The sequence below is a fragment of the Nycticebus coucang genome, chromosome 3 (genome assembly GCF_027406575.1).
Source record: "Nycticebus coucang isolate mNycCou1 chromosome 3, mNycCou1.pri, whole genome shotgun sequence".
In the NCBI taxonomy this organism is placed as follows: Eukaryota; Metazoa; Chordata; class Mammalia; order Primates; family Lorisidae; genus Nycticebus; species Nycticebus coucang.
The window spans coordinates 130,600,674-130,614,253 of record NC_069782.1 but is presented as its reverse complement, the minus strand read 5'-3'; the positions used below and the strand labels follow the sequence as shown (position 1 = coordinate 130,614,253).

At 38.7% G+C, this 13,580-nt stretch overlaps 1 protein-coding gene across 5 annotated transcripts in view; it reads right to left on the bottom strand.

Annotated features, from left to right (window-relative positions):
* The window catches only part of BTRC (beta-transducin repeat containing E3 ubiquitin protein ligase), a 204,126-nt gene that overhangs the window by 74,994 nt on the left and 115,552 nt on the right, over positions 1 to 13,580 (bottom strand). For all 5 annotated transcript variants that reach the window (XM_053584718.1, XM_053584721.1, XM_053584720.1 and 2 more), the window contains one exon: positions 1,223 to 1,312. In XM_053584718.1, coding sequence (XP_053440693.1) covers positions 1,223 to 1,312 — 90 coding nt within the window. The remainder of the gene's footprint in view (positions 1 to 1,222; positions 1,313 to 13,580) is intronic.

Genomic DNA, 13,580 nt, shown 5'->3' with positions numbered 1-13,580 from the left:
TTATTTCATTTTTTTTTTTTTTTGAGTCTCACTGTATCGCCCAAATAATACCTCTGTTTCCATACACAAATGCTGGATATGAAATAGGGTTAATTAGCACTTGCTAGTTGTGAGAAAATGACTGAAAAAAAAAAAGTAGTTTATCATACCCACATTATGGCAAATTATTAAGACATCTATATGTAAGAGACACTTAACTGATTAACTCTACCTTTTTAAATGATAATTTCAAATAAATTCTGACATTTCTTAACATGGATCACTTCAATGGTTACATTTATTTTTTATCCTGAGACAGAGCCTCAAGCTATTGCCCTGGGCAGAGTGCCGTGACATCAGGGCTCACAGCAACCTCCAACTCCTGGGCTCAAGTGATTCTCCTGCCTCTGCCTCCCAAGTACCTGGGACTACAGGTGCCCGCCACAATGCCTGGCTATTTTTTGGTTGCAGCCATCATTGTTGTTTGGCGAGTCCAGGCTGGAGTCGAACCACCAACTCAGGTGTATGTGGCTAGCACATTAGCCGTTTGAGCCACAGGTGCAGAGCCATCAATAGTTACATTTTATATGATATATTTTCAGTTGATAAAGTAGAGCCAGAGACTACTGCATGTTTTAAGAGCCCTCATGAATGGAGTTAGTGGACTTAAAAAAGAGACCTCAAGAAAGTTAGCTAGGGGCGGCGCCTGTGGCTCAGTGAGTAGGGCGCCGGCCCCATATGCCGAGGGTGGCGGGTTCAAACCCAGCCCCGGCCAAACCGCAACAAAAAATAGCCGGGCATTGTGGCGGGCACCTGTAGTCCCAGCTGCTCGGGAGGCTGAGGCAACAGAATCGCGTAAGCCCAAGAGTTAGAGGTTGTTGTGAGCCGTGTGACGCCATGGCACTCTACCCGAGGGTGGTACAGTGAGACTCTGTCTCTACAAAAAAAAAAAGAAAGTTAGCTAGTTCTTTTCATCATGTGAATGAAGACTACAGTGAGAAGGCTTAAGGTATAAATCAGAGAATAAGGCCTTATCAAATAACTCCTGACCTGTGCTCAAGTTATCCTTCTACCTTAGCTTCCTAAAGTGCTGGGATTACAAGTGCAAGTCACCACACCCAGGTTATATTATTTCTTAAATCTATAATCCTCTAACACTCTTTAATAGCAACACTGAGTAAGCATGCCTATTACAGCGATAGCTATTACTATGTGATGTATATTGATGAGTAATATTACTTACTTTGGCCACACAATTTTCAGTCTTCATAGCAGTGCTTGCTAGACATACTGTTTCTTGGTTTAAGCAGAGTCTGGCACAGCTGTTGTAAGTCTGCAAAGAGAATTTTTTAGAAACCGTTTTTAAAAATATTGAAATACTGCCATATACAGTTTTCAAATTCTGTACTATTTCTCAAACACACAAATAAATTTAAAAAAGAGTGACGGGGTTTCATACCCAGGCTGAAATGCAGTGGACACAATCATAGCTCACTGGAGCCTTGAACTTCTGGGCTCCAGTGATCACACTTCAGCTTACATAGTAGCCAGGATTATGGGACTTAGCCATGGCACGTGGCCCTCAAAACACATTAAAAATAAATAAATTGGATAATTTGAAATCAGTGTATAAACTATTGGTACTCATAAATTCTAGGCTCTTCTGTAATGATTAATCCCACAAACACTCACTATTCATGCACAATAACAAAACTTGTTTTAAAATGAAATTTACTATGTTGGAAAAAGACATTTATGAAGTAATCGGTATTTACTGAATAAAATAAAACTTTAATCAAAGAATCCTGGTTCCATTATGGCAGAAATGTTTGTAACAGATTAATCTTCCCGCAAATAACAATTATAAACTATGGAAAAACATTTAAAAACTATGTAAAGGCAAAAATGAATTATTAATACTCAGCATAAGTAATCTTATGTAAAGAATGACTAAAACAGGCATAAATGGGGTGGAGTTCGTGCTGACTCATCTTGAATGAAGAAATCCACAATGGGTATGATGTGTGTTTATGTGCTTTTCCCCAGAAGGCACTTGCCAGTTCACTTGGTGCAGGATGACCAAAATTGAATTCAGTTAGAAAACTATAGTCTAGGGTGGTGCCTGTGGTTGAGTGGGTAGGGCACAGGCCCCATATACAAAGGATGGTGGGTTCAAACCCGGCCCCAGTCAAACTGCAACAAAAATAGTAGCTGGGCATTGTGGCGGGTGCCTGTAGTCCCAGCTACTAGGGAGGCTGAGGCAAGAGAATCGCCTAAGCCCAGGAGTTGGGGAGGTTGCTGCGAGCTGTGATGCCATAGCACTCTACAGAAGGTGATAAGGTGAGACTCTGTCTCTAAAAAATAATAATAATAATAATAAATAAAAAAATAAAACCATAGTCTATTGGCTTGAGATATTAGGAAACATAGTTGAAAACTATAATAACGGCTGGCAATTGAGAAGAGAAATCCCATAAACTAGAACCACAGGGGAAAGAGGAAGCCTAAAAAAATGCATATAAATTTTTCTCAAATCCATGGTTAACACCCACAAACTATACATGAAGGGAAGACTACATGGATTCCAACAGAAAGCAACAGCTAGACAGTTGAAAGACCTGAGTAGAGATTCCAGCTGCTGCTCATGAGGGCATCAATTTAGAATTTCATTCCTACCAATTTAGAGAGGCTTAATAAGCATCCCAGGCTTTCCAATGAAAATTCAAAAAGAATTTGAGGTGTGATTAAAGAATATGTCAAAGGAGGCGGCACCCATAGCTCAGTGGGTAGGGTGCCAGCCACATACACCCAGGCTGGAGGATTCGAATCAAGCCCAGGCCAGCTAAACAAAAATAACAAGTGCAAAAAAGAAAAAAAAAAAATAGCCAGGTGTTGTGGCAGGTGCCTGTAGTCCTAGCTACTTGGGAGGCTGAGGCAAGAGAATCACTTAAGCTCAAGAGTTTGAGGTTGCTGTGAGCTGGGATGCCATAGCATTCTACTGAGGGCAACATAGTGAGACTCTGCCTCCAAAAAAAAAAAAAAGAATATGTCAATGGAATAAGGGATCTGGCCTTAGGACTAAGGGCAAAATCAAAACACACCTAACCTCAGCAAATGTGAAAACAATACTACACAGGGAAACAGTGCTAACTCAATAAGTTAATCAGAAAAAGATAAAAGAATTCAGAGTTTCTGCAATGTACCATTTATAATGTACATTATACAATACAAAATTAGTAGACATGAACAAAGTGGATAAATGGGATCCATGGTTAAGAGAAAAGGAATTAAAAACTGTCCCTGGGAAGACTTCGTTATAGGAATTAGCGTATATTACATGCTCTAAAGAAGCTATTATGTGTCCACTGACTTTAAAAAATATGATCACAACAAATAAACACATGAAAAGTTTCACCAGAAATTAAAACATAAAATGAGCCAAATAGAAATTCTATAATTGAAAAACACATTATCTAAAATTAAAAATTTGCTGGATGGGCTTTAAAGTAAATTGAAGGTGGAAAAAGAAAAGGTCAATGAATCTGAAGACAAATAACTGAAATTATATAAACTAAAAAAAGAGAGAATAAAAGAAAAAGAGAAAAAAAAAACCTCTCAGTCACCTGTAGTAGAATTATAAGTTATCTAGCATATATGCAGTTGGAATCTGAGGAGAAGAAAAGACAATGGAGCACAAAAAAAGTTATAAAAATAGTGACCAAATACAGCTTAACTACCTCTGTACACTGACCACCTCCTTAAATTGACCTCATTTTCATAGACCATACATATGTCACATAAACTAACGCCTGGATCCTTATGTTGACCACTTATATTAATAAACTGACTGGTTTGTTACAGTCCTTTGGGTGGTCACTTTGGAGAGGTTCTACTCTATTTCCCAAATTCAGTGAAAATCATTGGCTTTCTGAGCTAGGATCAGCAAATCCTAGGTAGATTAAATACAAAGAAAACAACACCTAACCCGATTACAAACAAGACTGTTGAAAAACAGTGACAATGAAAAACCTTGAAAGCAGCCGAAGAAAAAAAGCCATGTTATATACCTGGGAGCAACGATATAGATAAATAATAACAGGCTATTTACCATAAGCAATTAAGATTAGCAGACAAGAGAATAACATTTTTTTTTTTTTTTTGTAGAGACAGAGTCTCACTTTATGGCCCTCGGTAGAGTGCCGCGTGGCCTCACACAGCTCACAGCAACCTCCAACTCCTGGGCTTAAGCGATTCTCTTGCCTCAGCCTCCCAAGTAGCTGGGACTACAGGAGCCCGCCACAACGCCCAGCTGAGAATAACATTTTTGAAGAGTCGAAAGGAAAAAAATCTCAACTCAGTTTTCTTATGTTACAAAATTACGAATACAAATAGGAAGGGAGAAATCTAGGACCAACCCTGTAGTGTTGAACTAGTATTGGAGGTATCACTGCGAATTCATGGTTTAAAAAAAAGGGCGGGGGGAATAGATAGATACAGTAGAACCTCTGTAAGATGACCACCCAAGGGACTGTAACATACTGATTAATGATTAATGTAAGGAATTAGGCCTACTGTACTGATAAAAGTATAACTGGTGCATATATCTGGTCCAATCTATGAAAATTAGGTCAACGTAAGAAGGTGATCAAAATACAGAAGGTTCTACTGTATATGTAAAAGAAAAGTTGGCGTTTGAATCTTGGCTTCTAAATACTATTCTGCTCTAACGGGATCCACAGATCCCTTAAATTTGGCTGATTCCAAGACTCACCAGAGGATAGAGATATGACCACGGGCGCACAGAAGCCAACCTAAAAGGCTTTCATGAGCCCAATATGAAACTATTTGAGGATTAAAAGATACTAACAGATTACAACCTGTTGAATAAATAGAAAACATTTCTTGAAAGACATAAATTACCAAAGATGACACATTATGAAATAAGAAATCTCAATACCTCTGTAACAATTAAAGCGATTGAAACTGCTATAAAAAAAAACTACCCATATAAATTTAAATGGTAAGTTAAAAAACTTTCCACAAAGAAAACTCCAAGTCCAAGTGGTTTCACTGGTGAATTCTGTGACATTTTATGGTAGAAACGTACCAGGGCCATACACAAATGCTCTTAGAAAATGGAGAAGGGAAAGACTTCTGTCTCAACTCATCTTATAACACCAGCGTAATCCTGATATCAAAACCTAAAAACGTCTTTAAAAAGAAATTTTTTTTTTTTTTTTTTTTGTAGAGACAGAGTCTCACTTTATGGCCCTCGGTAGAGTGCCGTGGCATCACACAGCTCACAGCAACCTCCAACTCCTGGGCTCAAGCGATTCTCTTGCCTCAGCCTCGAGTAGCTGGGACTACAGGCGCCCGCCACAACGCTCGGCTATTTTAAAAAGAAAATTATAAACCAATATCCCTTGGGCAGCGCCTGTGGCTCAGTTGGTGGGGTGCCGGCCCCATATACCAAGGGTGGCGGGTTCAAACCCAGCCCCGGCCAAACTGCAACCAAAAAATAGCCAGGTGTTGTGGCGGGTGCCTGTAGTCCCAGCTGCTCGGGAGGCTGAGGCAAGAGAATCGCTTAAGCACAAGAGTTGGAGGTTGCTGTGAGCTGTGTGAGGCCACAGCACTCTACAGAGGGCCATAAAGTGAGACTCTGTCTCTACAAAAAAAAAAATTAAAATTAAAAAAAACAATATCCCTCATGAACAGACATAAAAAATCTTAGTAAAAATCAATGAGTTTTATTAACAGAATAAAGGAGATAAAGACCTATAAGCTAAATCATTCACTTACTTACTTTTTTTTAAGCCTCAGCAAGTGAGGAATAAAAGAAAACATCATAAAGGGCAGCTATACAACTTTTGACTATCATACTTAACTGTATACAACTTAATACTGCTCCTCTGAAATTGGGAACAAGGTGAAGATGTACTTCTACCACAGCAATTCAACATTGTATTGGAGGTCACAGCCATTAAAATAAGGAAAAAAACAAAAGGCAGATAAATTGGAAAAGAAGAAATAAAATTGTCATTATTTACAAATGACAGGAAACAAGGTCAAACAAAACAAGGTCAAAACAAACAAAAATCAACTGGATTTCTCTATTCTAGCAATAAATAATTAGAGAATGAAACAATTTACAAGTGCACTGAAAACATTAACTTTTGGGGAATAAACTTAATATGTCCAAGAAAATAATAACTAAAACACATTGCTTAGAAAAATTTAGAAAGACAAACACGTGGAGTTACATATACACATATGTTTACTGACTGGAAGTCTCCCTCTCTCTAGATACACTCACATATATATATATGCTTATATGTGTGTGTGTGTGTGTATGTGTGTGTATTTTTCTTTTTGTGAGACAGAATCTCACTCTGTTGCCTAGGCTAAAGTGCTGTGGCATCAACCTATCTCACAGGAACCTCAAACTAGAGGGTTCAAGTAATCCTCCTGCCTCAGCCTCTTGAATAGCTGGGGTACAGGTACCTTCCATGATGCCTATCATTTATAATTTAGTGGAGATGGGGTCTTGCTCTTGCTCAGGCTGGTCTCACAATCCTAGGCTCAAGCAATACTCCCACTGGAGTATTTCAACAATGGTGGTAAAACAACTGTATAAATTTATGATTAAAATAATAAACTCCAGGGCAGCGCCTGTGGCTCAAGGAGCAGGGTGCCAGTCCCATATGCCGGAGGTGGCGGGTTCAAACCCAGCCCCGGCCAAAAAAAAAAAAAAATAATAATAATAATAAACTCCAAACTCTATTCCCAGTGGTTAAGGATTGCAGCTATGGGAGGCGCCTGTGGCTCAGTCGGTAAGGCGCCGGCCCCACATACCGAGGGTGGCGGGTTCAAACCCGGCCCCGGCTGAACTGCAACCTAAAAATAGCCGGGCGTTGTGGTGGGCACCTGTAGTCCCAGCTACTCCGGAGGCTGAAGCAAGAGAATCGCTTAAGCCCAGGAGTTGGAGGTTGCTGTGAGCTGTGTGAGGCCACGGCACTCTACCGAGGGCCATAAAGTGAGACTCTGTCTCTACAAAAAAAAAAAAAAAAAGGATTGCAGCTATGAGCCACCATGCCTGGCCTTAAGACTCAATATTGGTTTTTGTTTGTTTGTTTTGTGGTTTTTGGCCGGGGCTGGGTTTGAACCCGCCACCTCCGACATATAGGACAGGCGCCCTACTCCTTGAGCCACAGGCGCCACCCTTTTTGTTTGTTTTTTGAGACAGAGTCTCACTATGTCACCCTGGGTAGAGTGCTGTGGCATCACAGCTTACAGCAACCTCAAACTCTTGGGCTTAAGTGATTCTCTAGCCTCAGCCTCCCAAGTAGCTGGGACTACAGGTGCCCACCACAACACTCAGCTATTTTTTGTTGTTGTTGTGGTTGTTGTTTAGGTGGCCCAGGTTGGGTTCTAACCCACCACCCTCACTATACGTGGCTGGCGCCGTAACCACTGTGCTATGGGCACCAGCCAAGACACTCTCTCTCTCTCTCTCTCTCTCTCTCTCTCTCTCTATATATATATATATATATATATATATTTTTTTTTTTTTTTTTAAGACAGAGCCTCAATCTGTTGCCCTGGGTAGAGTGCCGTGGCATCACAGCTGACAGCAACCTCTAACTCCTGGGCTTAAGTGATTCTCCTGCCCCTGCCTCCCAAGTAGCTGGGACTACAGGCGCCTGCCATAACGCCTGGCTATTTTTTGGTTGCAGCTGTCATCGTTGTTTGGACGGCTCGGATTGGATTCGAACCTGGCAGCTCAGGTGTATGTGGCTGGCGCCTTAGCCGCTTGAACCACAGGTACCACGCCAAGACTCTATATTGTTAAGATGCTAATTCTACTTCTACTCAAATAGATAACGCAATCTCAATAAAATCCAAACCAAAACTTTTCAAACTTTTTGACAGAAATTGTTAGGTTCATTCTAATATTTACATACAAATGCAAAGAATCTAGAGTAGCTAAAACAAAATTAAAATAAAAACGAATCTGGAGGACTCATACTACCTGATTTCAAGACATTATAGAAAATTATGATCATCAAGACAGTATGATATTTGGTGCAAAGACAGACAACTATCATTTGTCTTGTTGTCCTTGGTAATTGGCATGTTAAACTGGGGAGGGTCAGCACCCCAGCCACTATCACTCACTACTGTGTGTCCAGCAGCAACAGAGGAGGTTCACTTGCACTACAGTATACTGTCAACTGGCTTTTGACAAATGAACCTATACAATTCAATTGGGGGAAAGGAAAGATTTTTCAACAATGGTGGTAAAACAACTGTATAAATTTATGGTTAAAATAATAAACTCCAAACTCTACTTAAAAGCATACATAAAAATTAATTTGAGATAGATCAAAGACATAAATACTATAATTGGCTGGGGGCACAGGCTCACATCTGTAATCGTAGCACCTTGGGAGGCCAAGGCAGGAGGATCATTTGAGCTCAGGAGTCCTGAGCTACAGTGAGCTACAATCATGACCCTGCACTCAAGCTTGTCTCTAAATTAAAAATAATAACAATAATACAAAGACATACAAAGCAATTTTTTTTTTTTTGGCCGGGGCTGGGTTTGAACCCACCACCTCTGGCATATGGGACCAGCGCCCTACTCCTTGAGCCACAGGCGCCGCCCACAAAGCAATTTTTTTTAATGGCTAAAAATTTATGCCACTTTACAAAAAAAAAAATGTATGAAAATTTAATGAGCGATAAGCTAATGTTCACCAAAACCCTTATATAAGACTATTCATAGTAACTTCATTTATAAAGATAACAGACAGGATATCCACCAAAAGGAGAACAGAAAACAAAGGAGTATGGTTATTCAGTGGAATAAAACAATGTAAGAGAATAAAGTATTGCTATACACAATAACACAGATGACTCTCACAAACATGCTGAGTGAAAGACCTCCTTACATGAAATTCTAGAAAAAGCAAAATTAACCTATGGTAACAGTAAGCTGATCAATGTTTGATTCAATGAGTAGGAAAGAGACCAAGAGATCTTTCGTGGATAATGAAAATGTTCTACAGATATGTTTGGGTGGTGGTTACACAGGAGGAGAGAATACATTTCTCAAAAATTCAGGCCAGGCGTGGTGGCTCACACCTGTAATCCTAGCACTCTGGAAGACCAAGGTGGGTGGATTGCTCGAGTTCAGGAGTTAGAAACCAGTGTGAGCTAGAGAGAGACCCCCCATCTCTAAAAGAATAAATAGCTGGGTGTAGTGGGGTGTGCCTATAGTCCCAGGTACTCGGGAGACTGAGGCAAGAGAATTGCTCAAGCCCAAGATTTTGAGGTTGCTGTGAGCTATGACTTTGGCACTCTACCAAGGGCAACAAAGTGAGACTGTCGCAAATGAAAAAAAAAGAATTCATTGACCTATACAATTAGTATCCGGATTATTCATTGTATGAAAATGTCTAATATAAAATAAAAGGTATATACAGTTAACATTTTAGGGGGGGAAAGTATTATAAAGGTTTGTCTAGTGAATTAATAAAATACAATGTTACTTTTCTAAAAGAAAGTTGGGAAAAAAATTTTCTCTTTCCCTTCCATGAATAAATATAACATATTTAAGGGGACATTAAATAGATTCAGAAAACCTGTGACAGGCTTCTGTGAGGGAGTGTCTAAGCAGGACTAAACAAAGGCTTTTATTTTCCAGACATGCCATCTGTAAAATGGGTATATGACCTTTCATCTCCCAAGGAAATAACATAGATTGGTAAACTAAAACTTGTAACAGTCCTTTGATTACTCTGAAAGAAAAAGGCTAAAACATTCAATATTTTCCTTTTATAAGACTCCTTCCACCTTGAAATCAAACTAGCAAATATAATAGCTGTAAGCAAGATAGGTCTGTCCCGATGCAACATTCGAAAAGGTAGCTTCATGGGTGGTGCTGTGGCTCAATGAGTAGGGCGCCAGTCCCATATGCCGGAGGTGGTGGGTTCTAAACCCAGCCCTGGCCAAAAACCACAAAAAAAAAAAAAAAAAAAAGAAAAGGTAGCTTCATTGCTAAACCAGAGGCAGAGTTTTGCGTTGGAGTACTTTAATATGTTTTTATATTGCGTATAAAGCACATAAGCATAAACCAGCAAGAAGCCTTGCTGAAAACTACCTTCTTTGTGAAAGCAGGCTGTAATTTTGAACAAGTTTTCAATTTTCACACTGCTGCTAGGGTAAAACATTTTAAAGAGTTTAATTTTTTACAATGGATTCAATGACATAGGATTATCTAACAAAGTAATGGCTAATCAATAGAAGGTTTAGTTGTCAGGTGAAACATATAACACACTAAAAGGGATTGATTGCCAGAGTTCCCCTTATTTACTAGAAGGTATATATTTAAAATGACACAAACTTGTTACCAGGCTGCATTCTTTTAACCTTGCAAAAAGCTACTTAAGAAATCTGTTCAGCAGCCCTATAGCAGAACAAGATATAGTATAATGAACAAGGCTAGTAATTGGAGGTGGGGGATAGGGGAACAGGGACCTTCTAATATATGGTAACATCAAATCATGTCCCAAGCAGGAATATGGTATAGAAAAGCAAACTAAAAGACAATATCTATGGAAGCTGGAAGTGGGCTTTAAAAATGCCACACAGTTGCTACTGAAGCTCGTTCGATAGCTGCAAAGCTGTATCTGATTTCATTCCATGTTGTTCTTTGAGCAGACTTTTTTAGGACTCATGCAGCTAGGCACAATAGGCTTTTCCTCTTTTTCTTATTTTTTAATGGTACATCCAGATTAGGCACTGAACACAAAATGAATTGGGCCCATATGGATTCTGACCAGCATAAAAACTGTTTCCTTTATAATTTATTCACAGTATCTCAACTCTCTATATGAAAATATACTTTTTATGGTCATTGCAACCCAGGAGTTCAATAATATTTTTTCTACAAAGTCAGTGATTACACAATTTATCAAAGAATGATTACATTGAAATAAAAATAAAACAAAGCACCAGGCCCCTATATAGTCTTCCTTCCTCAAAGTAATTTTAAGAAAGCTGGTTATTAAATTGCTTCTTTTTTGAAGGGTTTTTGTAGCTAGGTACAAATTGCCGAACTGTGTTGTTGTTTTTTTTTTAATGTTATTAGACTCTAAAGGATTCAGCAGAAGTGGGAAGTTATATAAACAAATCACTTCATCAGATTTGTAAAGATCACTTTTGTCTTAATTAAGAGACCAACATTAATTACCCTTAAGGTCTTTTACATGCACTATTTAAAATAAGTATAATTTATTTATTTATTTCAAATGAGGTGCTTCTTCCAAAGTATTAAATAATGTCTACAAATGCAAAAGCATTTTTATAAATAGGTAATTAAAACAGATGACTAAAATTAAGTCAAGCTGCAAAACATTACCCAGAATGCACTGTGCTTTTTTTTTTAATAAACATCTCAGCTTATTGTACCCTCAATGAATCCCCAACAATAAAAAAAAATAAATAAATAAAAAATAAACATCTCAGGCAATTTTTTTCCATACAAAGCCCAAAGCACTTGGGGAGGGGGGGAGAGAAGTAGGAAGTTTCATAGGGTAAAAAAAAAACCCCACACATATACAATGAAATAATGCCAAACTCCCAATGAACTTATTTACAAGATAGTCCCTTAAGCATAGTTTGTCATATTGCAATTACACCTTGCCTACTGCCAAGCCAAAGTGCTTACTATTGCCACTAGAGGGAGAAGTGTCTTAACACAAAGCAATGGTAGATAGGGAATAGGCTTTCTTGAGCAATTATCAGAACAAAGCTCCCTTGGCTGTGTGTACCTTCTAATTACTCAATACAATTAAAATGACTAACCTAAAACAAATAGGAAAAAACTCTGTCTGCCTGATATCAGGGATTTCATTAAACATTTTCCCCTCATCAATCAAATCAGAAAGAAGGGAATGCTGTTATAGACAAATATTACAGAGCTATTATAAGAAGTAAATTCTGTGTGGGTTTTGCTTGTTTTGTTTTGTAGAAAAGAAGTGGCTCTCTTGAAAAAATAAATGTCTTGGTATTTACCCATCTGGATGCCGCCTCAAAACAAATTGTCCTCCAAAGAACAGAAATACAATATGTTTTCTCTCAGTTCACTGGCTTATGAATGACTTTGTTATTGTTTTGTTAACATACACTATAATGTCATTTTCTACGTCAGTGATGTGCTTCCTCCTCCTACTCATTCAACTGAATAAAGAAGCTATGGCCATCGGACTTCTATGCTTATACTGGCTGTTTTAACTTTGAGTTCTTCACTGCTTCCTTTTTGTAGATATCCTCCAAAGCAATGTTTAGAACAACATAGGAATTTGAGGGAAGGGGCATTGTAGGCAAGGAAAACAGCTACTCATACCTTCTAAAAGGAATGTAGTTTCTTTTATAAGGCCCAGTCATTAATAGAAAATGACCACAGAGTCATTTTCCTTTCAGCTGACAATTGTGATATTTTTCCAACAGCATGCAAGGTGTTGAAAACCTGGCAGCTGTTACCTCCTGGGATGAAGATACTTTTTTATCCTCCCTTGACAGTTTAACTCAGTGGGTCAGCACCTTTAAAGACTGCAAAGTATCCTTGAAGAGGATGGAAGCTTGAATTACTGCTCCCTGCCTAATCAATGTAAACCCTCACTGCAGGTGAAGTCTCCATCTATAGAGGTGCATGGGGGAGGAAAATGTAATGCCCTGAGCCAGATGGTTTTTATCTTGTTTTTAAAGAATAAAGGAACAAGCTAACAAGGGAGACAGCTACTTTGTTAGCTTCTTGGCCTCTCTCATGGCTTTGCATCCCCAGGGTTCCAGCTACACAAGAGAGAGAATACAGAAAAACGTAAATACTTAAAGAAATATAACTAGAGGGCTGCTGGCATCATGCTGCTTTCAAAGAGTTGAGAGAGCTGTACTCAATGCTTTATTTATCACTGCCCACGTTCTCAGGATGGTTAAGTGGACACATACACAAAGGAAATGGGGGATGGGAGAAGGATTAGACAGCGGTCACAATTTACTCAATTACGGAGAAAGGCAGGGCTGACAGATCCTATTAGCACCAATGTGAAGCAAAGAAAAGTTGCATGTTGTAATGCTACACTTTTCAAAAAGTAGTGAGTACTTTCGTGTATCCTCCCATTCCTTTGCCCTCGATTGTAGATATAAATAAAAACTAAGCAAACAATGGTTATGGTTTCCTTGGCTTTGCATTTAAGAGGTAAAAAGAAAATTATAGTGACTTTGTACATTCTTTAAAGAAAACTTTATACTCAATGCCAAGAGATGAGAAGATTATGCTACAACTAAGAAAATAAAATTTCCTTACAAGGATACACTGCTTTACTTTGCACTCCAACTCTCCCACCTTCAGATGTTAGAGATGAAATGGAAAAGAAGGTATACAAAAGGACTTGGTGACACAGGGAATAGTGTCTCAACTTTCTCCTTCAATAGTTCTTTTACCGATAATGTCTTCACCAAGTTTCGGAATTAATGCTGTGGTGGTCTTATAATACAAGTCAAGAAGGATTCTTTTGTTTCTCTATTTTCCGAAAGCA